Source organism: Mus caroli, chromosome 17 (genome assembly GCF_900094665.2).
Source record: "Mus caroli chromosome 17, CAROLI_EIJ_v1.1, whole genome shotgun sequence".
NCBI lineage: Eukaryota > Metazoa > Chordata > Mammalia > Rodentia > Muridae > Mus > Mus caroli.
This window is the reverse complement of record NC_034586.1, coordinates 85,496,723-85,521,423: the sequence shown is the minus strand read 5'-3', so window position 1 is coordinate 85,521,423 and position 24,701 is coordinate 85,496,723. Positions and strand designations below refer to the sequence as shown.

General features: G+C 37.4%; 1 protein-coding gene across 41 annotated transcripts in view; it reads left to right on the top strand.

Annotated features, from left to right (window-relative positions):
• The window catches only part of Nrxn1 (neurexin 1), a 1,073,594-nt gene that overhangs the window by 1,043,298 nt on the left and 5,595 nt on the right, over positions 1-24,701 (top strand). For 30 of the 41 annotated variants that reach the window (XM_029470970.1, XM_029470959.1, XM_029470968.1 and 27 more), the window contains one exon: positions 4,016-4,103. In XM_029470970.1, coding sequence (XP_029326830.1) covers positions 4,016-4,103 — 88 coding nt within the window. The remainder of the gene's footprint in view (positions 1-4,015; positions 4,104-24,701) is intronic. The other 11 variants (XM_021149685.2, XM_029470961.1, XM_021149698.2 and 8 more) reach the window with 1 other exon arrangement.

Below are 24,701 nucleotides of genomic sequence, written 5' to 3'. Positions count from 1 at the left end.
TGTTTCTACATACCGTGAGTTTGGCTTGTTAAGCTAACTAAAGTCAAATGTACACAGAAATGAGTTTTAAGTAAGTCTCTTCACCATGCTGAAGTCTCTCTATGCAATCCCACACTCACTGTTCTGTTATCATTACATACATTTTAAGCAGCTGAAAATTTTTTGAAGAAAATTGAATAGCTTTCAAGTCTGTTTTTCCCCCAAGCAGAGAGATGATTTATCATCACTTTTTGCAATAGCCTTGGGTGTCAATTGGGAAGGAACATTAAAGAAATGCGAAAGCTGGCTGTTTTCAGGGATGTATAAGCTTTGACCTAAATATTCATGAAATCCAAAGCTCACACATTCAAATTGGGTAAATGAGTACACAAATGGATAGGATGTTGCTCTTGTTTTGTTTTAGCAAGTGCTTAACTATGGCTCTCAAATGGAAGCTTTTCCACCTGCATTCCTTACAAATTATACGCATATCTCTATTTTATAATTCATTGTACGTATTTTTCAACTTCTTAGTTAAGAAAGCTTTTACACAAAAGTTTTAGAATCAATGGAGGATGGGAATTGCACAGTTGGAATTTGCCCTTTGCCCCACAATTCTTGTTTGTTATTCTGCTTGATGTTTCTTGAATGTGTCACTTTACTGACTGGGGTTAATGTTCAGCACGCCATGTATCATGAAAATGGCATCTAGAAATGTGTTCACTCATATATACATGTATATATATATATATACACAAAGACACTTGAGTAGTACTTTATTATTTTTTTAGTGTCAAGTAGTGTTTTCACTACTAAATGATGGGGAAGGGGAGACTCGCTGTGAGAAGGGGAATATTGTTATCTTTTATAAACTATCAAGTAGTCTCCCCTGATATCAATACTTATTAGATAAGTTGCAATGATGGCTTCTGGCTACATTTTCTCCTAATCCTTTGGGTTGGTGTTTACATGCAGACCATGATGCATCGCATATTGATCCCTTTTTTTCACACACTCTATGTTGTTTCTCTAAAGGTATGGAGACTTTAATTTGCACACATTTAAATTGGAATAGGTGCTTGCTATGCTCAGGCACAGACATAGTTCTATGAGGGAACATCAAAATGGTCCTTTGATCTGTGAGTGTTTCAATGTACAGTTAGAGACAGTTATCTAAATGAACTGCTACATAAAGTTAGTGCTTTTGCTTGATCGCCATTCTGTCCCTTACAATGAGTGTCTCTACCTTAGAGGGGTTATAAACATCAAGCAAAGTCTACTAAAGAAGAGAATTGATTAATGTGACATACTTGAGGTTTTTAAATACCACACGCTCAACAGTCAGTCATGGAGAGGCAGCTCCAAGCAGAGTGAATTAAATTTCAATTACATAGCTTTGGTTAGAAAATTGTTAGGTTAAATCCTCCCCTGAATGAAGCTTGATTTCCCCCCATTTAAGCTGCTTCTTGATATTTCCTCCTTCCTTGAGCTGCTTCTGGATTTTCACACCATAGAGATTTCACCCAAGACATCTATTAATCTGAGACTTTTACTTACAAAAGTATTGATCATTTTTTAGTTTTTAATGAAAAAAATACACAAATAACATTCAAGAATATACAGGCATTATAACAGAAAATTACATTAAAATCTAAAGTGTATTTCTATAAAAGAGTTATATTTGTCTGGTAATTTATTTTATCTTAAAAGTGATAAATAAAACACTATTTTATGACTTTAGTATTTTACATATGGTGTTTTATGAAAAGTTGTAACATTTTCTCCTTAAAGCAGAATGATCCCTAGAGAAAATAGCTTTAAGTAGGTTCATTTGCATTACCTAAGCAACTAGCCTGAATAAAATATTTTCTAGTGACTTGTATGTATGTAGCCATAAATTCATTTTAACAAGCAATCCTCCTCATTTATTCTTGATGTTTACCCGTCTTATCGAACTGAGACTGTAAAAGATGGAAGTGTAAAAACTACCTAATATAACTCTCAAATTTGAAAGTAATTGCAAACATAAATCTTCCACCTGAAAAATACTTTGTGTAACTTTCAGTTAAAAATATAAAACCTTACTACTTACAAATATAGCTCAATATTATTTAATTGAGACAGTTAAATATTAACTGTCTCCATGAAATATTAAAGCTAATGTTGAGAATGTTGAAATTTTTCATTAACAATTACAAAGTGATCATCTTCCAAGTACTTCCCATGTGCTGATTTGCTCCTTATAAATAATGTCTGTTCTGCTCATTATTTTTTCAGATAAGAAAAATAAAGCATAGTCTTAATTACATTTCCATAGCAGAGTTCCTCAGTTTTAGCACCTTTGATGAGTCTTGCTGAGTGAGTCATAGAGAATATTCTAGACAATTTCACAACACTCTGGGTGAGGGTAATCCCTTCTTGTTAGATGTTCGCCGTAGGAAAAAGCCCAGGATCTGCTCTGGGATACAATGGGTTAATTGGAATGAAGGATCACTAATATCATCTCATGCTACCATAGACCCACGTGGGGAATATGCTGCAAAATGAACTCTTGCCAAAAGCCAGATGGATCTTTGGTGAAAATCTCTCATATTAATGAGAATGAAGTGCTGTGTGCACTCCACGGGCTGATGGCTTTCTCTCTGAACAAGTATGCTTCTTGAAAATCTGGCATTTTGAACTTCCTTTTTGAAAATGACACCAGGAGAATACATGAATCTAGAAACACTTTAAGAAGAATTAAGATCAAAAAGCCAAAATGAACCAATATCGACATGCTGCTTAAAGGCTTACATTAATTTAAATTTAAATTTATTTAAAGAGAATATCTTCTTTGTGAACAAAAGATTCTGCATTTGAAGATTCTTAAGCCTTTATTTTTCATTAAAGAGCCCTTGCTCCTTGTCTCTAGGTTTCTTCAATTTTGTTTTAAATCTTTATTTCTGGCAATACTGTGACTCTCTATTGACTTTAGAGCTCTTGCCATGTTATTCTAGCTCCTGTTAAATGACTGCATCAGTTTGCTATCAAGCATCTTCTGAAATACAACAGCATCTCCTTCTTGCACCACAGATTTGATGTTTTAGTTTTGCATTAGCCAAATCTGATGCAAACATTCACAAATCCCATGCAATAACTCCTCCGCATTTATTACTGCTCATAAGTGGCAGTAAAGAACAACCTTTGATACTTGTCAGTGTGTTGATTATGTGACTAACTGCTAGGATCTACACACTTTGATTTTTATTACAGTGACAGTTATCTTTTTGGCTGTAAGAGCAGCGAAGCAACTATAATGTCAGAGAGGAAGCGGTCACCTCCCCCCAGCCTACTCTGCACACACTTTTTACTTATGATGAAAACTTGACGATGGAAAGAACAATGAGGAAACAGCCTCTGCTATCTGAACATTGCAAAAATGATATTTGAGTATGAGATTTTTAAAAACTGAAAAATATTTTCACTGTATCTGCTTTATTTCTGCACCTAGAAAACAAAACCATGTATCTAATTTTCTGCATAAACTTGTTTCCCAGTGATAACAACCTACATCTAGAATCTTTACCAAGCTACCTGTTCACAAACGTAAAAAGCTGTTCTGCTTCAGGAAACGAAGCGCACGTACTGCATAAAGCCTACTGGTGCATATGTTGTAGGTCTCCAGGGTTGGAATCAATCTCAACTCAGCTGTTTCTGCCAGGTTGTTTTAAATATCTGCTCCTGTGTGCAGCCTCGCACAGTAGCTTGATGGTTGTGTGTCTGCCAATTGTAGATCACCACTTCTGTGTACACATGTTCACTAAGTTGTATTCCATCCAGATCTTGTAATCATGGAGATATTTCTATGAGTCTAAAATACATTTGTGACTATAAGTTCAGTGTCTCATGTCTTGAGGAAGGGAAATAGAGGAATGGAAATAATGAATTTGGTTTCTCAACTATAATGTAAGCACAAACTGTGTTTCACTTGTAAATGAAATGGAGCACAGCACTCAGGACACGTTTAATTAACCTGCTGACTGTTATTCCCTTGCAGACCACAGATGACATCCTTGTGGCCTCGGCAGAGTGTCCCAGCGACGATGAGGACATTGACCCCTGTGAGCCGAGCTCAGGTGGGTTAGGTTAGTCAATTTTTTTCTTACTTCCTTGACTTTACTGTTAATCTTTGTTGCATGTTATATTGCTTAGACGAGATGCCCCCTTATGTGTGAGAGCTACCTTAGGCCACCTCAATACAAACTGGTACATTATCCAATGGGTATTTAGTTAGACCTAAGGGGAATATATGCTAATCATCTTCGAGGTAGAGGACGGAGGATAAGGATTTCAAAGCCAACCTAGGCTGAGTAGTGAGATGAAGTCCAAATTGATTATAGAAAATTGTCCCACAAAAAATTAAAAATCAACTAATCAATACTAAAATATGATCCAGCAAGCCTTTGCCTTTCATAAACATTATGCTTTTATAAACATTTTCTCACTCTAAAAAATGATGTAAAACAAAAAACAAAAACAACCAAAATTAGTTATTTAGCTGGGTGGTATTGCCACATACCTTTAATGACAGTACTTTGGAGGCAGAGACAGGTGGAATTCTTTGAGTTTAAGGCCAACCTGGTCTATAGAGAGTTCTAGAACAGTTAGGGCCACATAGAGAAACCCTGTCTTGAGAAACAAAACAAATAAACAAACAAACAATCAAACAAACAAACAGAATAGATATTTTAGATAAGGCAGGGGGTAAGGAAGTTGCACAGTGAGGACTTACTGTTCACTTTCCAGTAGCTCCTTGAGTCACTTTTGCATACAGTTTATAATGGGCTTTCCCTGTGATCATTTGTAGCAAAACTAGAAAACTAAAAATTTACAGTGAATTGTGAAGAATCACATGGCCTTTGAACTGAAAAGCTTTTCCAAGATTCAGTCTGCTGGAAAATTATCTAAAGTGATATATTTCCAATTTTGGATGTTGGAGAATTGTGGCAATAGCAAGGCAAGCGGGAGCTAATGTCCTTGACAAGTTTAAAAGAGATATTTGAATCTTGCCTTGTTTCTCCAAAGCTCATGCCACATTTTACCCATAAAAAATTTTCTAGTTTCTCTGTTGTAATATTTTTGCGACTCACCTGATGAGAACAACATATCACTTATGTTTCTTGTGCTGTTCAATGGAGGTAGTGGGCACTAATGATGAATGAATCACAGCCTGTTCCCACCAAACACTTACAGTCAGTCGTAGACTTATGTCCACTAGTTCCATTTTAACTCTCCTGTGTGTGTTAACAGAATTACTGTAGAAGATGTGACCTTCATAAATCTTACCTAGGTTCCCAGAAGAACTTATTTCAATAAAATAATTTAATAGTATTCTCTTGTTTCATTCATACATATATATATGTATATATGTATGTATGTATATATATGTGTGTGTGTGTGTGTGTATGAACGAAATACCATTTTAACATTAGTCTAATCATTTTTAAATATGAAATATTTGGGGATGCATAGTCTGTGACTCTGCTTTAGTGTCACGTATGCCACTGCCACTACTGGCCACACATTCTTAGGAGCAGCTGCCAGTGAAGGGGAAGTGGGCCACAGTCCATCTCAGTGCAGCTGCATCTGGAGATTCTCTGGCTTGCCTCAACCCTCCTCCTTAGCAGATTGCTTTCCACAGGACTCTCAGCCCCAGAATAGGTTGTTACATCTAACTCTTCCATCTCTGGTGACCATTGACTCAACTGTCTCCCTAACCTGGATTATACAATCAGGTCATCATCCTGAGTTACAAGGTAAAGGCCCTGCTTTTTCCCCCCTCACTACCCTCTTTAATTAAAACTGCAGGACATTACCATCACCATCACCATTCTCATTTATCTCACTTATGAATCTTCCATCATGGATTATTTCAAAAGCAAACTATGAACTCTGTGGGTTTATAAGAGTGTGATTTTGCTTCATAATTTTGAAGGCAGTCACCTTTTCAGCATCGATCCTTTATTCCAATAGTAGAGAGGACGGTAGCTGTTGACTGATTGTGGAGCTTGCTGATTTTCATGTGGCTGAATCCCTCTTCTGTTGAGTATCGGAGATCATCCTCTTTAGTCTGAACCTTTAAGTGCTCAGTAAATCCAGTATGAGGACTTTAATTACACTTGAAATTGACACTTTGTCTTCCTTCTTGATCAAAATGTTCCAATTACTCCAGCATTGCTTACAGGTCCTATAAAGCACTCCTTAGCAACGACTCTATGCTGTCTGTATTCTTTTGGGTACAGTAAACTTAGGAGATAGAATACTGGAAAATGGGAAATAACCCTTTTATCTTCCCCTTCTCGGTGTTAAATTCAAAAGATGCGTGTTTAATATTTCTGATTATGAATATGTGAATATAAGTGCAGTGCCCTAGGATGTAGGAGATCTCAGATCCCTTTGCAACTGAGGTGCAGGCCATTGAGTGCTGCCATACTTGGTTGCTATAAATGTGGGTTCTCTGCAAGAGCAGCACATCTTCTTAACCACTGTTAAGAACCTCCAGCTCTTATTCCTTCTTTTAATTTATCCGACTTTTGCTGCTTTATTAAAGGTCCTAAGTAATAGGAAGCACGTAGCATCTTGTCAACATCAGTGTTCCAGTTGGTCTTGCTGTCCTCTCTTCCTTACTGCATTTAGGATTCTCTAAAGAACCTTGAGTACCTGCCTACTAGTAGTTTGTCAGTGTGTATCTGAATCCTCACCCATAAGAAGGCCAGAGCATGGAGCAGGAACATGTAAGCGTGTAGACCCCACGAAGTACATTTTCTATAAGTTTATATAATTCTCTAATATACTCTTTCTTACCCAAAATATAAGATGCAGAACTACTTTGTGTGTGTGTTTACTTGTCCATGGAAACCAGAGGAAGATCACAGGTATCCTGATTTATGCTCTGTCATTCCTCTGTCTTATTCCTATAAGACAAGGTTTCTCACTGAACATAGAGCTTGCAATGCATTTTGTCTATGCTGGCTGGTTGAGGAGCTCTCAGGGCCTGCCTGCCTGTCTCCCCATCATTGGGTTACAGGTATTAAAGACCATTTTATAATTTTTTTCTGAAACAGAAAAGATACATACATACATACACAGATACATACATAAACACATACATATATACATACATATATGTGTACACATATATGTATACATACCAGGTTTGCCTAGAACTCACAAAGATCTGTCTGTCTCTATGTCTAGAGTTTTGGGTCTAAAGGTATAAATCACCAGACCCAGTGGTCAGGGCTTCTTCCCTTTTAATGTGGGTACTGGGGATTTGACCTGGGGTCCTCATGCTTCCACAACGTGCTTTCTGGCCCAATGAACCTTCTCTACTCCCTCTACTTCCACTATCTTACCACCTGCATTACTTAACTTCCTATCTTGCCACGTTTCTCTCCTTAGTCCTTAGATTTCTGCTCCTTGGGTCTTGTTAGAGTAGGGAGATACTTTAAAGTATGGAGTGCCACATTTTTGGGATCACTGCCTAGCATCTGTTCTGGTGACCTTATCTGTCCTGCAGACTGTTATATGTCATCAAGGGATTATCTTTTGATATTGCATTTTATAAATAAAACATTCTTCAACATTCACTTTTCCATTCAATTCTCTGGTTTTCTTCCTGGATCTTCTTTAATATTACATGTACTATTGTGCCCATAGCAAAATGACATTATTTGTATAGTAGCATCAATTAAATTTTTTTCAGTTTATATTATCTGTCTTCTTTCCAACTATTATTTAAGAAACGTCACTTGTTTTCTTGACCCTGCTTGGACCTGAATATTGTTCCGAGAGCCTGCTTCTACAGGCTCTTCGAATAAATGCACCACTGCCTTATATTTCTTTTCTTGTAGTTGCCTTATATTAACACGAAATAATGTTGGTGGTCATTGTAATTGCTAATATCTTGAGATTTTCGGTTACTGTTAGACATGCCTATATAAAAATCCTTTTATAGATAAGCAAATCATACTTTGAGGTAAGCAGGTCTTTAGAACACTAACACATTGCAGTAGATTTCAAAGATAAGCTCCTGTCCAACACCCATCAATAATCCCCTAAGCTAGTGAAAAGAGCCACCGTAAGAGCACCACAATTAGCTACCACACTAGTTGCCTGGGTATTTCACTCTCGCTGGATATTTATATGTGAACGTTTTCTTATCAAATAGACCACCAACATACTTTCAAAAAATACAGACACTTTCAAAAAAAATTTTCCCACTGAAATTGTGTCACCTGTGATATTCAGATGGCTCCCTTCCTAAAGATGCTGAAAAGCAAACATGGCGAGCCATGTAGCTTCTTCTTGAGCATCAGCAAATCATAGTTTGATTAAGTGTTGGATGGATATGAAGCGCTATGTGACTCCACTCAGTACTCTTAAGGAAGAAGCCATTGTGTGCTTAGTTATTAATTTAATCATTGTTCAAGTGTTACCTAGTTCTAACATGCATCCACTTGTTTGCCAGTCCTGGGAATAAAGACACAGCACATATTTTGGTGTTGTTTTAGACCTTGATTTTTTTTTATACTTCTCTCTTCTCTCTCTCTCTCTCTCTCTCTCTCCTTGCTTCTTTTTTTTTTATTGGATATTTTCTTTTTTTGACCTTGATTTTTTTAAAGGGCTATTTGTCTTTCTTCCTTAGAAGCCACCATGCATTTTGTACTTTTTCTCTTTTTCTTTATTTTTTCCTCTGATTTTCAAGTCCTTTTTCTAAGGCATTAAGATATGACCTGCTTTTCTTTTTCTTTCTTTTTTTCTTTTTTTGCATTTCAGGCATTAAAAGTAAATTATTTAAGATAATTATTGCAATGCCTGGAATAATATCAAGTATAAATGGCACCTTTTACTTTTTTTCCAATTCATTTCTATAAAAGTAATATCCATGCTATTTTTCCCCTCTACATAATGCTGTTACTTTTTCTGTCTGAAACAGATGGGCAACTGATGAAGCCACTCGGACCTCCTGATGGGAACAGAGCTAGATGTTGAAACTAGATCAGGGACAACCCCCTGGGTGGGAACACATGGAACTCAATTACAATTGATTCCAGCCACACTGCCCTGTGTGATGAGAATTGGATGATAGCTCCACTGGTACAGTCAGGGTTTAGAATACGAAAGGACAGGAGGGCAATGTAACACAGCTGACAAAATCCTCTCCTCAGGCTGAAACCTCATGCTTCCACTGGTCACAGGCCATCGATGTCCAGAAATGCCTTCTTTTTGCACAAGGACACTGACTGATGAATTCCCTTCAACATGAGTTTCCTCTGGAAAGTAAAAAAAAAAAAAAAAAAAAAAAAAAAAAAAACCACTTGTTGTACCTATTGTGCTTTCCCCTCATACAAGACATGTGCTTTTTTTTTAATTTATTTTTTATTAGATATTTTCTTCATTTACATTTCAAATGCTATCCCGAAAGACCTCTATACCCTTCCCCAACCCTGAGTGGATAGATTCAGCAGGAAGTATTTTGAATGACAATAGTTTGATCTAGTATGTGTTTTTGAGTGTTCCCTGTTGTTATTTTTATGATACTAAAAGTATGAAAGTATACAAATTTCCCATCTCTTACAAAAATAAGCATTAGTGAAAAGGATTTCTCTGACACCTTTTTGTTTCAGGTTTGCTCAGTTAACAAACTCACTTAAATTCTTAGATCATATCCATCCATGTTAGTTTTGTGTCTTCTGTTGAACAGAATACTTCCTCCATATTCATACATGAAATCTGGAAGTGTGATTTCCATAATGATATTTAAGACCTTCAGCGAAAAATAATGATTTTGGTGTGGAAGCTTCCTGGTGAATAACTTTAATCCAACGAAAACAAATTTAGCTCCCTCCTTCCTCTAATGTATTTAGAAAATCCTCTTATATTTACAATAGTGAGGATAGGGTGACAAATCTCTTTGTATTTAAGGATGGATAGCTGATTAATCACTGAAAGACTTCTCGACTAAGCAAGCCATTGTTTCACTGGACACAGAGAAGAGTGCCCCCCTCTGGTGTGTGTGGGTGTGATCGCACACCCACACACACGCGTGCGCGCCCACACACACACACATGCACATGTGAGAGAGATCTTTTATACTTAGTCTGAGGCTGTAGAGTTGAGATGAGCTCAACAACTGTAAACAGACTTTGATTGGACGTCAGTCACATTTCATAGACTGGGACTCAAATGTTTGAGTAATTATAGTGTCTTTTAGATGTAGTGAAGGCTGATGCTATGCTCATTCTTCTTTTTAGTCCTTAGGAAAATATTAAGTTTGGGAGATTTGGAGAGACTGTTACTTAGGTAAAAACCTTCTGAATATTCTAGTTAAGAGAAAATGGGCTTTGGGTTTCGTAAAATGCAGGTTGTGCTTAAAAAAATTTAGGAACCTCACAAATACAGAATAGCTTTTTAAATGTTCATTTAAATAATTCTCTGGAATAAATTTAAATTTGATGGCAAAAGGTCCTTTACATGCATTACTGTTCATTAGGGAAAATTTGCTACAATTACTATGCAATTTTGAGTGGTTTTCCAGTATGCTATTTTGAGAAAAGATCAAAGAATTTCTATTGAACTGATCCCATTAACCATTAGGAATAAAAATATGTATATTGAACAAGCTGCATCTTTTCATTAAATAAGTAATCTCAGTCATTTACAGAAATATATCATTTATTAGACCACATTTTTGAGCCTGATTGGAAGATAATTTTGTTCTTCATTTAAATGCGGGTTATTTATTATGTAATTATTCAAAAGTGAGTCTAATTAGCCAATAATCCCCAACATATTGGTGTTAAATGGAGAATTTTGAGCTACAGCCAGAAAGATAGAATAAAAAGTATTCCATTTTCAGGAAATTAGAGTATCTCCTGAGTCACAAGGCCCAGTCAGTGTGGAAGGCCAGGCATCATGCAGACTGGGTAGCTCAAGTTTGGCACTGATGAATGCATTATTAGCATTCAATATCCTGGCCTAAGGCTAATTTTTGTTTGGTTGACTATTTTTGTCTTTACTATATATAAACTTAATTCTCCAGAATACTAGGGTAAAAGTAAACAGGATATGGTCATCACAGAAGAATGGGACATACTTCGTTTGTATTCTCCTTTTCTTCATCCTTCCTTCCCTCTTTCATCCCTGCTTTCTCTGAACTGTCTACTCACCTCTCTCTCCCTTCCCTGGACTGAGATCAGCCTGCAGCCCCATCTCTTACCCTTGGCAACTGTACTACCTCTAAGCTAAACCCTGCCCTTTATCATTCCCACTTTTCTAAACTTGTATGTTGGAATGAAAGTGTATATTAGAGGAATTTAAGCTGCAAAGAAATCTTATTTCAAATTATTGTAATGGGGGGAGTGTTAGAATTCTGCCTGAGCTCAGAATGTATGAGTGTGTGAAACAAGGAGGCAGAGTTTTTAAGAGGAAGGATGGAAATATGGGGAGTGGGGTGATTGTTTGGGGCTAATGGTTTTAGCCAAAAGAAGTTTATCTTGCTCATACCTTAGCTAGATTAAAGTATGGGGCTCCATCCCTCCCCACTCCCTGAGCTTTCCCAGAAGAGACTGGAAAATGAAGGCATTACCTCCTTTGATGTTGACATTACAAAATGATGGTTCCCAGGTCCTTCATTTAAGTAGACTGGGGTCTTCAACCTGGAGAGAGGCTTTAAAAATATTTACATATTAAACAACCAGAGAAAGCATGTAGAATTGCAAGTGCTCTATAGAAAGAAATGTTAGAAATCAGAGCACAGGAGAAAGCCGGTTTGTTGTTGAGTCAACCCAAGGTAAACTGCCCAGGTTTCTCTTCCCCAGAATTATGTCAGCTAGAGTAGATGTGAGCCCCATCTTAGTTTCTAGTCTCATTAATAGAAGAATCGTCCATAGAAGAAAGCTCAGGAATAATTTTATTAACGTTTAAAAGAGGCAGGAGAATCAGACAGTCCTTGACAACCTCAACTGCAGAGTAAATTCAAGCTGACAGGGATTACAGGAGACACTGTCCAAAAAATATAAAAAGTGTCAAACAACACATGATTAACTGCTTTTATAATTACAATATACACTAACATAAACTTTGGTTACACTTGAAAATATTATATATGCATATATGTACGCTAGTACCGTGGCTTACTACACTAAATAACAATACATGCTCACTAAGGGCCACAGAATAAGTATTTAAGCACCCAATATATGTTCAGCATAAAAGCATTAATAACTTGTTTTATATAACTTTATTTAAAAACATCTTAAATTACCACAAAGTCTTCCTGAAGACATGTAACTTGTGCTTTGGAAGGAGAAAAGGCCGTGCATCTGCACACTAAAAACTCACCAACCATGAAAGGAGAAATATAATGTAGTCAGAAAAATATAGTTTGAGTCTGTCTCTCCTGAAAACCTAAATCCCTAGAAAAAGAAGCCGTGTTCTATTGTAATTTGTCAAATTCCTATTTTGATAACAAAGTTTGTGTCCTGTGGAATTTCATGGTACCTTATGAATTCCATTTCCTCAGATGTTATGAGGGATAAGCAGGCATATTTGGAATTCTGCTCCACGGGTGATGCTGCCTCCATGAAGAGCCAAGGTGCCTTTTTGCCATCAACTCTTATGCTCCTAAGGGCAGCAAATATTATCTTTAACACCAGCTTGCAGGTCTCAACTGTACACAGTGATATGTTAAAGAGGTCACTGTCATCATTGTCAGATCAGTCACATACTGTTACACAAGCCTGGTAGTAGTAACAAAACAAGAAAGGCTTCGGTAAATTGTCCAGTTTAAAAAAAATGTGTTTAAAATACCAGTATAACAGTCAAACACTTTAAAAAATAATAATAAACATTTTTAAAACAAGAAAAACAAGTATGAATTGGCTATATCTGGAAATGCTAGAAGCTTTTGTTTCATTGAGTGAACATGGGGGATCGGGGGATCTGAGTTCAAATCTCCGTCCATCCTGCTGATGGACAGTCAAAAGCAGATCATTGAACCTGCACGCCTGACTTTTAGCACCTGCAAAATGGCATGGATAATATTCAATATGATTCCTTATTGTGCTGATAATAATAAGACTAAGAGTGTAAAGGGCTCATTTTAGTCTGCTACATGTAAAACATTGATAGAAAATTGCTGTTATTTGTACTAGCAAATAAGGAGTACATAAGCAAATAGCAAAGTTTAAAAAGATAGCAAATACAGAGTAAATCATATAATCAATGGAAATATATCTACTTTCCTAACCTAAAGGGAATGTTAGTAGTGGGCATTTTAGCAGCTAGCAAGGTGCTTTCATTAAGCACTTCTAAAGTTCACCACTATGTAGCTCTTGCTTAAGAACAATTACAACTCAGTAAGACAAGGTCTGCCCCTCAGCTTGATATTGCTCTGCTGCAATGGGGAAAATGTACACATCGCCAGCTCTTCTTATTTTGGGAAGAAAAGAAACCTAGAGTTTCGCCTTAAGGAGCTTTTGAGAGAAACAGTGATTAATATTTCCTGCTTTACATTCCAAATACTTTGAGACATACAACACACCTTACTGGTCATCTCCACCCATCCAAGATCCAACTCCTGCCACTCTAACGGATTCATTGTCTGACCTGTTTTCTCAGCCTCGTCCTGATACGCCCTCCTATAATACACCTGGGGTTGGGGGAGGTATCCAAATTTTTAACTTGGCTATTATACTTTAATCAAAAAGGAATATATTTCCCAATAAAAGAAAATTGAGTCAACAATAGCTCCGTGATCTGAATATAGAGATGCCACACCCCACACCCAAGGTGAATATATCCAGTCCTAAATCAGGAGACCTGCACTCTATACTCTCGTACCCAGGAAGCCTGGGGCTTCAAAGGATGTTCTATAGACATCCTAGGCAGGAAGTGGGATACCTCAGGCTCTGCATGCTCTCACAAGAAAGACTCTTCCCTGGATTTCACCCAGATCATATCATGGACTATCAGATCAGGAAAGAAAAGAGAAGGGAAAGTTTAAAAACCAAACTAAATCCTTATCAAAAGAGGTCTTACTTCCAAGAGAATAGGTCCCACCAGAGAGTAAACCAAAGAATAGTCATAGATGATTGTTTTCTGAATATCTAAAAGAATAGACTATCACAATAAAAATATGAAAGCTGGGGTAATTCACTTCAATAATAATGGCCAAGGAATGCTGATCCAATAAAAATCAGATGCTTCTCAGTTAAGCAAGCTCATGCCTCACCTATAGTGCTATAGTTGCTAGTTTGAAGCAACACGGTTCAGTATAGATGGTCATTTTGGCGCCTAACATCACAGAGCCTCAGTTCACAGAAGGAAAGTACTCAAACCCAACTGCCCCTCCACAGAAAAGGTCTCTGATCATCACTGCTGCAGCTAAGGAAACCATGGACAACACTGTCTACTACTGACTGTCTAGTTGCTGGGACAGCTGCCAAAGCAACACCTTGTGTAAGAAAGCCATAGAGAAAAGAATAAGGACATAGTGCTTTTATAAAGACCTTTGGTCATTTCAGAGCAGTTGACATTGTGCTATCTTGACTGCTCTGAATCTCATAGAGACCCTTGTTGCTATACACTTCAGGTGTCACCATCATGATCTGAGCAAGAGATATAGAATTTGCCAAGGATAATATGTTGCCCACCACTGTTTTTACCAAGTTAAACACATGTTTTAGACTAGAACCTAATGCTTAATCCTTAATTATCTTACTCCATCTGCATTATATATAGACCATTCAGAGGTCATGCAAAACTTCAGAAGCAAAGACAGGTAAACTACGGTAGGAGAAGGGGATGTGGTTAGGAGAGGCAGTGGCACACAGCTGCTTAGGGCAGGTGCCTGCTGCTATGTGTAACAGCTGCTCAGGTACGAAATGACAACTGATTACTCTGCAGTCATGTGTGTAGATGCATTAAATAGAAGAAAGTGTAATAGTCACAGACCTCAGGCTTAGGAAGCCTAAATTACCTAAGCTCTTTGAACCTATTTCCTTTCCTTTAATGCCCATAGCTGCAGAGCTCTGGCATGTGGGAAATAAATCTGATAACATGTACAGAGAACACAGCAGAGAGCCTACTTAGCATTAACTAGGAAAGGCAAAAATTGTTTGCTTAGTAAAATAGGAAAATAACTTCAGGTTTTACAGTGAATCAAGCATGATTAGAGCTGCATCGAGCATCTGCTAATGATTATTTAGTATTAGAAATATTCACCATGGATGGATGCTATTGGGGTGGAAGATAAGAGTCTTTTGCTATTACTGCATATTTATGTAAAGTGCATCTGAGGGCTCAGGAAAGAGGCTATGGAGTTTTTTGGGTTTTGTTGTTGTTGTTGTTTTCAAAGTTCTGCCTTTACTTATAAAAATCATGTAAAACAAAATGTTAGCTTTCACCTTCTGTCAGGAAGCTGGGAGAAGTTACAATATCCACGTATCCAAGCACATGTGCTCACATACACAGTGAATCATGGTGCCCTATTTCTACTATGAGCATGTTCTTCATAAATTCCTAGATCCAGGGTCTGAGAAGTCTGAAAACTTCCACAATTGCTCAGCTGCCTTGATAAACATGACTCACAGCGTGCTATCAACTATTTATTCACAATCCTCTACATGTCACATGCTGTGGCCATAAATGAAGAACCCAAATGGTTAAATGAACTTGCTAACTTGACTAACTGAATGACTGAGTGACCTCAGACACCCAAAATAAACAGTCTATTAGGAAGTTTAGACAAAGCAGTGTGGTGTTTGTGTGAATGACTATTGATCCTACTTCTTCCAACTGTTCAGTCTCATGGTACTATAGGAAGTGGAAGTTACAGATGTATAGAGAGGGAAAAGTATACTTTTCTAACAAGCTTTCTTATTATTGAATGTGTGTGCCTGTGTGTGTGTAATGTGTGTGGACGTTTGCACATAGCACACATACAGAGGTCAAAGGACAACTTTGAGTACTTAGTTCTTTCCTGGTACACGGGTTTATGTATGCCAAGTACATTATCCACTGACCCAGCTTGCAAGACCATATGCTGAAACATCCAGTGCTTTTAATCCCAGTACTCAGGAGGCTGAGGCAAAGGATCATTACTTCAAGGACAGTTTGAGCTACTGAGTGAATTCCAGGTCAGCCAGAGCCTCCATGTATGCATACCTACTTACACACACACACATACACACACACACACACACACACACACTCACACACACACACAAACACACACTCACTCACCCAGATTCACACACATACACACATAGACTTGCATACATCACAAACACATAGATTCACACATGGACACACACACACACATTCATTGTCAGATTCCCTCAGAAGAATATGGAAATCTACAATATTAGTGCCAGTGCTTTGCCCACTTGCTCAACTCAAAGCTTTGAAATGAAAAATATTTCACATTTCCTTAATGGTAATATTCACCATACTTCATTCCCAAACATTGACCAACTTACAACAATCTCTTCCCATAATCTGATAGAAAACATACATCCTTTTCAGCAGGTGTGTTCAGTCTCCAGTAGAAGTTGGAAAGTAGATAAAATACTAAGAATTAGAGTAACAGAAAACCATCTCCAAAGAACATACAAACTAGTCTGAACTGGTGTGAAGGTTAACAGAAATGCAACATTTCATTAAAATTTCTGCACACTCCAGACTCTGCAGTATAATGTCTAATACATGCTTAAGACTGTTCATTTACTTTGAATTTCATAAACACTCCTGGACTCTGTCCTGTAAGAGTTGGAAGTCATTGGCAACACCATTGACCTCCTCATCCCATTACCTGTGCATACTCTTGCTCGTCCATCAAAGGATTCTTTGCTTTTCATCCATCATCGCATGTTCCTCTGTATCTTGGAGGTATTTACTCCTGTTTACAGTTATTGTCTCTCCTCTCTTTTCTCTTGCACTTTTACCTTGTTAGTGATCTCACTTTTATCTTGGTGGTTTTATACTTACGGCTTGCTCTACTGTCTACCCTGATTTGGTTTCATTCATTTTGAAACAGCTGTTCACTTTCTCAAATTAATGGTTCCGCAGCCACTCCGGTCAGTTTGTTTTCTACAGAGTAAAATCTTTCCTTCTTCCGGATGATTCCACCTGTGCTGTTACTACTTCAAAATCAAATATTCAAGTATGTAACTTCGGGTTTCCGTGATGGGGTATGAGCAAAAGAGCACATATATACCAGAGCGGGGGCGGGGGAAGGTGATTCTTAGAGCACACTTCATGAAAGATAAACACATACTATTTAGAAAGAAAGAAAGAAAGAAAGAAAGAAAGAAAGAAAGAAAGAAAGAAAGAAAGAAAGAAAGAAAGAAAAAAAGAAAGAAAAAAAGAAAGAAAGAAGGAAGGAAGGAAGGAAGGAAGGAAGGAAGGAAAGAGAAAGAAAGAAAGAAAGAAAGAAAGAAAGAAAGAAAGAAAGAAAGAAAGAAAGNAAGAAAGAAAGAAAGAAAGAAAGAAAGAAAGAAAGAAAGAAAGAAAGGAAGGAAGGAAGGAAGGAAGGAAGGAAGGAAGGAAGGAAGGAAGGAAGAAAGCAAGTGAGCCTATGGGTAGTAGAGAAGTAGAACTTTCTTTTACATGTGGGGATGTGGGAATAGCAATCATGCTATGGCTGTGTCTGCCTAAGTAAATAAATAAATGGCAAAGTTGAATAGGCAGCTGTAAGTGAACCTCCAAGGACCGGGAGAAGCTAGATTTTCTTGTATGTTCATGTACACCATGATGATTTCAAGTGTTTTTATATAATTAAATGGATTTAATTGCCATACGAAGATTCTATAAAAGTATAAAAGTTCAGATGGCTGACACTATGAACATATAGATTGTAAATAGAGCAGCCTGAAAATGCCTTGATTCTATGTTCTCCCTTACATAAGATGGTATGCATTTGTGTATATTCCTCTTACATGTAAGAAAAGTCATAGAGGATATAGTCTTTCGCTGTTCTGTCTTTCTCATGAGAAGCCTATTGAGGCAGCACCCTACCTTAGTGGTGACAGTTATAAAGGCACACAATAGGCTCTGTGCCTAGCATCCTTATTCATGAAAACCCTGGCTTTTGAGAGAAGATAATGATCCTTTTGACCTCAGAATGGTGGCTCCCAATCCTTCCTTTAAGCATGGGATTTGATAGTTTGGATAGGAACAGAGAAAAATATCATATAGCTCATAGCCAATCAGATTGCAGTGTCGTCTTGATCCCTTATTCATTCTCTATCTCTAATTCACTTAGGAAACTCAAAAGTCATCCTGCATCCCCTTTCCTCCTATTCACACATGAAGAGTGACCTGCAGAAGACTTAGGACATGGGCATTGGTGGACAGACAAAAAGAAGGATTGGAAATGCAGAACAGCTATCATTTCTCACAAAACCCCAGTATAGGTTGAAATATTGTGTACATTACTGTGCCTTTCCTGCTGCAAATGTGGTGTATAAGTCTGCCTTCTTCAGACTGATCACAACATGAGGGCTCATGTTGCCCTATGTTATAATGAAGGACAAAAATGAGAAAAATAATAGCCCCCTTTTGTTGTTGTTAGACATAGGAGAGAAAAAATTGTACTAATCTCAATTGTCAAGCACCCCATGAGCCTACAGTTCCAATTTTCTTTTCACAGTATTAATGAAAATGGGTGTGGGGAAAGTCAAATCTTCCCCATAGATCTGAAACCATTTTCAAGGCCTGCCTCAAATTATAATAACATCCATATCTAAGACACAGTATGGAGATCTGTTCCAGTGAGATTATTTTAAAGAGATGATTTTCCTAAATGGGATAGAGATAGAAATGTGGATGTAATTACTTTCAGTTAGATCTATGATAAAACCAGGAAGACTACTAAAAGATTCTTTACAAAAAATCCAATCTACACATCTTGCGGACAGTTTTTTTTTTTTTTAAAGGATCATTGCAGGATATGATAGCCACCTAAGAATTCTAGTTACCAAAATGATATATGTAGAATAGTCTGGAGTTTTGTGATCCTATATATGCTCTTCCACTTCCAAAATACATAGCTCATATTCCATTTTTATTACTGGTATGCTTTGCTATTCATTATTCCTTAGGACTGGCAATTTCTTACAGCTGTCTTTCTTAAAGCTCAAATGCTGAGTGTTCACTGGCATCAGTCTACAGAGAGGCACATAAAGAGGCACATGCTTCCTCTTGGATGCGACAGGGTCGTGCTTGGTGATGAAACTATACATTAGTAGTGTATATTGGTGAAATAAAACCAGCCTGAAAACTACACACTTACCCTGAAAGAGAATTCTGGAAACAACATAAATATAATAAGATTACAGTGGAGGAACTGCTCATTCAAGTGTACAAAATGGTTTCATAAAAATGGCAATTTGAGTGATAAAAGGAGCATGTTATGGCATGTCACTGCCTTGGAAAACTTATTATTGGGAATATAAAGTATCCCTGTCCACTATCACAGAAACCCCACAGACTAGGTCTTTTGGATTGGGACCTTACATATCATTTCTCTTTTGAAAAATTATAATGAAGATCAGGTTTCTAAATTTTATTTTATCTTATTTTATTCACTTTATTGATTTGACTGAAATTCTGTAAAACTGGGCATCGGGAATAATGGGAAAATGGCTTATATACACTACCACCATTTTTCAGGATGTCTAGTGTCACTTTGGTTTTCATTTATTCTTTGAGTTTGTCATACATTTATACAGTGATGACGTATTAAACTGCCTTCAGTATACTTATCCCTCTACTTATAAATTAATACAGCTTCCACCCTTGTTGAAGAAGCCTCTCTTTTCTAGCTTTATTATTTTTTAAACTTATATGTTAACTGTGGGTACAAGCGAGTGAAATACCTGTGGCAATCAGAAGGTGGAGACAAGAATTAGAATCACAGGCAGTTGTCACACATCTGACATGGGTGATAGGAAGAATGCACAGGTCTTTCATAAGAGCAGGATGCACTCTTAACTGTTGGGATTATAAAAAGATAAAGGGATATGAAAATGTGTTTTATGAGGGAGGGTGTGGTAAGGTATGGGGGAAGGGGATGTCTCAGTGTGCCCATGCCAAGGCATTCCTTCCCCCTGAGAGACCAGCCACATGACAGTATAGTATAGAATATATTCAAGGCATGGGGAGGAGGGTTAAGAGGGTAGTAGAGGCAGAGAAAGCCAAAGAGAGGGAGAGTGTAGAGAAGTAGATACCAGTCATGACCACGTGGAGAGAGGGGGGAAGGGAACGGAGAGAGAGGGGGAATCAAGGGACCAAAAAGCAAGAGAGTAAGAGTAAGAGTAAGAGAGAGAAGAGGGGCAAGCAGCCTTTTATAGTGGGCCATGCCTACCTGGCTGTTGCAAGGTAACTGTGGGAAGGAGCATACCTGGCTGTTGCCAGGTAAGTGTGGGGGTGGAGTGCAGACAGAATACCAACACTAACCTCTGAGCCCATCATGTCTGACACACCATTTCATTTTTCAATAAGAATATTTAGGGGCTAAACTATGACTCGGTTGGTTGAGTTCTTACTTATCATGTGGGAAGGCCTGGGGTCAATCTCCAGCATTTCATGGATCAAGTGCGCGTATCTCAGCCTCTAAAAGGTACAGACAGGAAGGAGAGAAAGTCAGTGTTAGCTTGGCTACAGCTATAGAGTTGGTGCCAAGCTTGGAAAATGTGGGATTTGGCCCCCAAAACAAAAGAAAGAGAAGGAAGAGAAAAAAGAGATATAATTGCTGTTTTTCCAGTCTCATAAAGAGTAACCAAGGTGTCCAGTATTTCCAATAGTAAACTAACAATTTTGGGAAATTTTATTTACTTTCAGAACATTCCCCTTTTAAATAATTAGTTTAGAACAGAAGGTTCTTACAGAGCCACTGTGAATTTTACACTCTCGATTTCCATAGTCTAAAGTGTAACTGGTAAAGACATGCCAGTGGAATCCGGAGGTTGATTCAGAGGTCCTTGCCTTGATGCATCCCCATGCTGTGATGTCACCATCTACATAGAACGGTTTGAGGTGGTTTTGCTTCATTTTTCATTTTTTTTGTTTTTGTTTTTACCTTATATCTTTTGCTGGCCTGGACCTTGCAATGTAGACCAGGCTGGCCGTGAACTCACAGAGATCCACCCGCCACTGCCCCCACAGAACAGAGATTTAAAGTGTATACCATCATTCCAGAGCAGAATGTTTAAAATAAGCCAAAAAATATCATCTATTTAGATAAAGCATATAACTTTACCTGTAAATAAAGTTGGAAGTTGAGTTTTAACTGTCAGTATAAAACACAAAGATCATGCCGGTGAAGGGTCCACATTTCCCCTCTTAGACAATAAAGAATATTTTATACTGTGTTTTAAACTTAGAAGGTTGACAATAAGTTCTGCCATTTGTTAGCACTTTGCTTAATAATACAAGAATCTCAACAGGTCAAGCTCTAAATCTGCAATTCTCACCAGCTTCCTCTCCTCACTGGGGAAAGTGTCAACAGACAAACCCTCACAAGAGCCATCCTCAGGGACAAGTCAGGACCTGGGAGAGAAGGGTGGAGAAGACACACCGAGAAAGACATGAGGCAGCAAACATAAAGATAGATTAAAATTTAAAAATATCACTTGAAAATTTAAGTGGCAAGGGCAGATATTATTTTGACATAACAAATCATTTGGGTTTTCTATTGCTGGAGTGGGTCTTCCTCTGAGACGGGTGATAGAGCAATATGTTAGCCTTCCTAACATTGAAAGGTATGTGCTCATGTAAGGTCTACAATAGTAATCAGACTGTGAAAGGTGTGGACCAAGCAGATAAACTTCTTCATCAGTGTGCTGGACCAAAACAGACCATGTCAAAAATGTTTAGTTAATGTTTTTTTTTGTTTGTTTGTTTGTTTGTTTTGTTTTTTGAGACAGGGTTTCTCTGTATAGCCCTGGCTGTCTTGGAGCACACTTTGTAGACCAGACTGGCCTCGAACTCAGAAGTGTGCCTGCCTCTGCCTCCCAAGTGCCCAGCTAAGTTAATGTCTTAATAAAGGGCAGTAGACAGAGGGAAGAAGAGACATAGGAGATGAGGAGAGGATAAAGGAAGGAGGAAGAAACAGAGTGAAGAAGGGAAGAGAATATAATTTAAAGACACCTTTTCTTTGACCTTTAAGGTCAACACATGAGTCTCTATTTCATAGCTTTGAGTAAGCATTGAAAAGAAAATATGAAGGAAAAGAGCTGATGGCCAGGTCCTGCCCCTGGTAAAGGGTTTCTGTTCTCACCAGTGCCACCAACAACCTCACAGTCATTTATATTAAATTGCCAACCAGAATCCAGTGCCTTGTGTTACTATCAAAATCAGCATAATCTCTGATCTCATGTAGAAGAAGCACTTGCTTTGGCTGATTCTGTGAGATGATGATATAATTCCACATGTTTTTCTACAGAGTAGAGGAAATGGCTAAGACATGAGGAAGTTTGCACAATATAATATGTTGGAATTATGTTTTCATACATCCATGTAATTCATGCATTTGTTTGTTTGTTTAATTTTATGAGTCAGGGCATATGTATCATAAATACTTTGGAGACTCTCCTACTCATTGCCCCCTTAATGGTCATGGAGCCTTAAAGTGAAATATGTATGACCAGTGAAGTTTAATGCATTTCTATTTCTAGTTATACCACATCATGTCCACTTCTTGGCTCCTTTTGTGACCACCATGAGTCCCATGGAGTTTACCACTGATATAGACTCGGTGTGTTGTAAGGCTCAATGTGATGAACCAGCTCTAACAATCTATATGTACCTTCTTATCAGAGTTCATTTTTGAACATTCTAAATTTAAATCTTATTTGTATGTTATTATTCCTTCTCCTTTCTTCTTTTCCCCTCCTCCTCCTCCTCCTCCTCATCATCATCATTATTTGGCTTGTGTAAATAGGATTTCTCTGTGGCTGCCCTAGAGATATGCATGCCTCTGCCTCCCAAGTGCTGGGATCAAAGGCTAGTGCCATTACTGCCTAGCTTTCATTTGTTTTTTGTTTTTTGTTTTTTGTTTTTGTAAACATGTATTTCTGTCATATGCTGTGACAAAGTGGACATTGGATAAAAGAGAAGTTCATTCATACAGCTTTTACAGGGGCTCAAAAAAGAGCAATTCTGACCATTATAACCATTAGAAATGTTGCATTTTGTGTTTATAATGAAGTGTGAAAATGCAAAATTCTCTAACCTATGAAATATATAGATTAATTATGCATTCCTCTGATTAAACCATTTTTCTTATATTGCCTGTCTTGGGTGGTTAATATATGGCTGCCCTTCTACTCAGTGTATTTTTGGAATACATTATATAATAGGAAGTTTTAGCCTCATTATCACTCATACATTTAAAACATTCAAATTAATATGAAGTATACTCAGACTTTTCAGTGAATATCAAAATAAAGCATTAGTTACTGTATTTTTAATTCATAAATATATATAAAGTAATTTAGCCTGTTATTATACATTTATAGGGGAGAGATTTCATAATTACTTGGACAATATAAAAAAGTTAATAGATATATCATTTAGCCTTAAGAAAGATTTGAGACATAAAGAGAAGTAATTATTGTTTAATCAAGCAGATATGGGAACAGGTATATAGTCTATGCAGCTTTATAATAATACCTATTTTCAAGGCTGTTAAATTTTTTAATGTAAATAAAAGGGATGAGAAGTTTTGTTTTTTTTTTTCATTGGGTTTCAATTTTAGTTTTCTGGAGAGTGTTTTTTGTTATTTAAAAATTATTATATTTAGATTCTCTTAATGTGGGTTAGGCAGAACTATTTTTAGCTCTCATGTGACTTCAGCATTTTGGCTGGTGTTGCAGAATGGGAAAGTACATTTCTTAAACAGCTTATCAAATGCTTATAGGGCAAAACTCAGTTTGCTTGTGTCTTTGTGATCTTCTAGAGTGAGCATATACCAGTGTTGAACTCTGCTTGCACAGTTGTTCTAAAGCCATATCAGATACATTTGAGAAAAAATGACATTAATATTCTAGCATTAAAATATCTAACCTAGTTCCTAATTGTGCGTACACACATACATGCATTGTTAGTGTACTGAGTTTAAACCTTGAATCCCATTAAAGCCCCGAGGTTGTAATATAATAAGCTAAATGATTAGGATTCTAGCTCATTATCCCTTCATTTCTTTCTGAAAGAGTAAAATTATTGTGAAAATGTGTTTTAGCATTCCTTCATCAGGTACAGGAATGAAATGATTTAGGTAACATTTAAATACAATTACCTTTTCAGATCTCGAGACACCATAATAAAGGAACACTGTGCCAAAAGCACACACAGAAAGTTGTCATTTAGGTAAAGCTAGCAGCTGAGCTAATTGGCACACTTTGGCAAAGATGACTGTATTTAAAGAGAAAGTACTGCCTTTGGTTTGCCTGGTGCTGACAAAGTTACTGCGGCAGGCTTTTGAAGGGAAATTAAATTCTGTAATCAAATAGGGTGGATTATAATCTTTGTTCCTCTCCACCTTGGCCACAGAAACAACTGGGAGGTTTTTAGCATTACAAGGCCTTTTGTAAAACAGTGACACAATCAGCACAGGCTTTACCTTCCTCCATTCTGTAGGTGCAGAGCTGGGCCCCTTGCTACTTTGAGACTGAGAA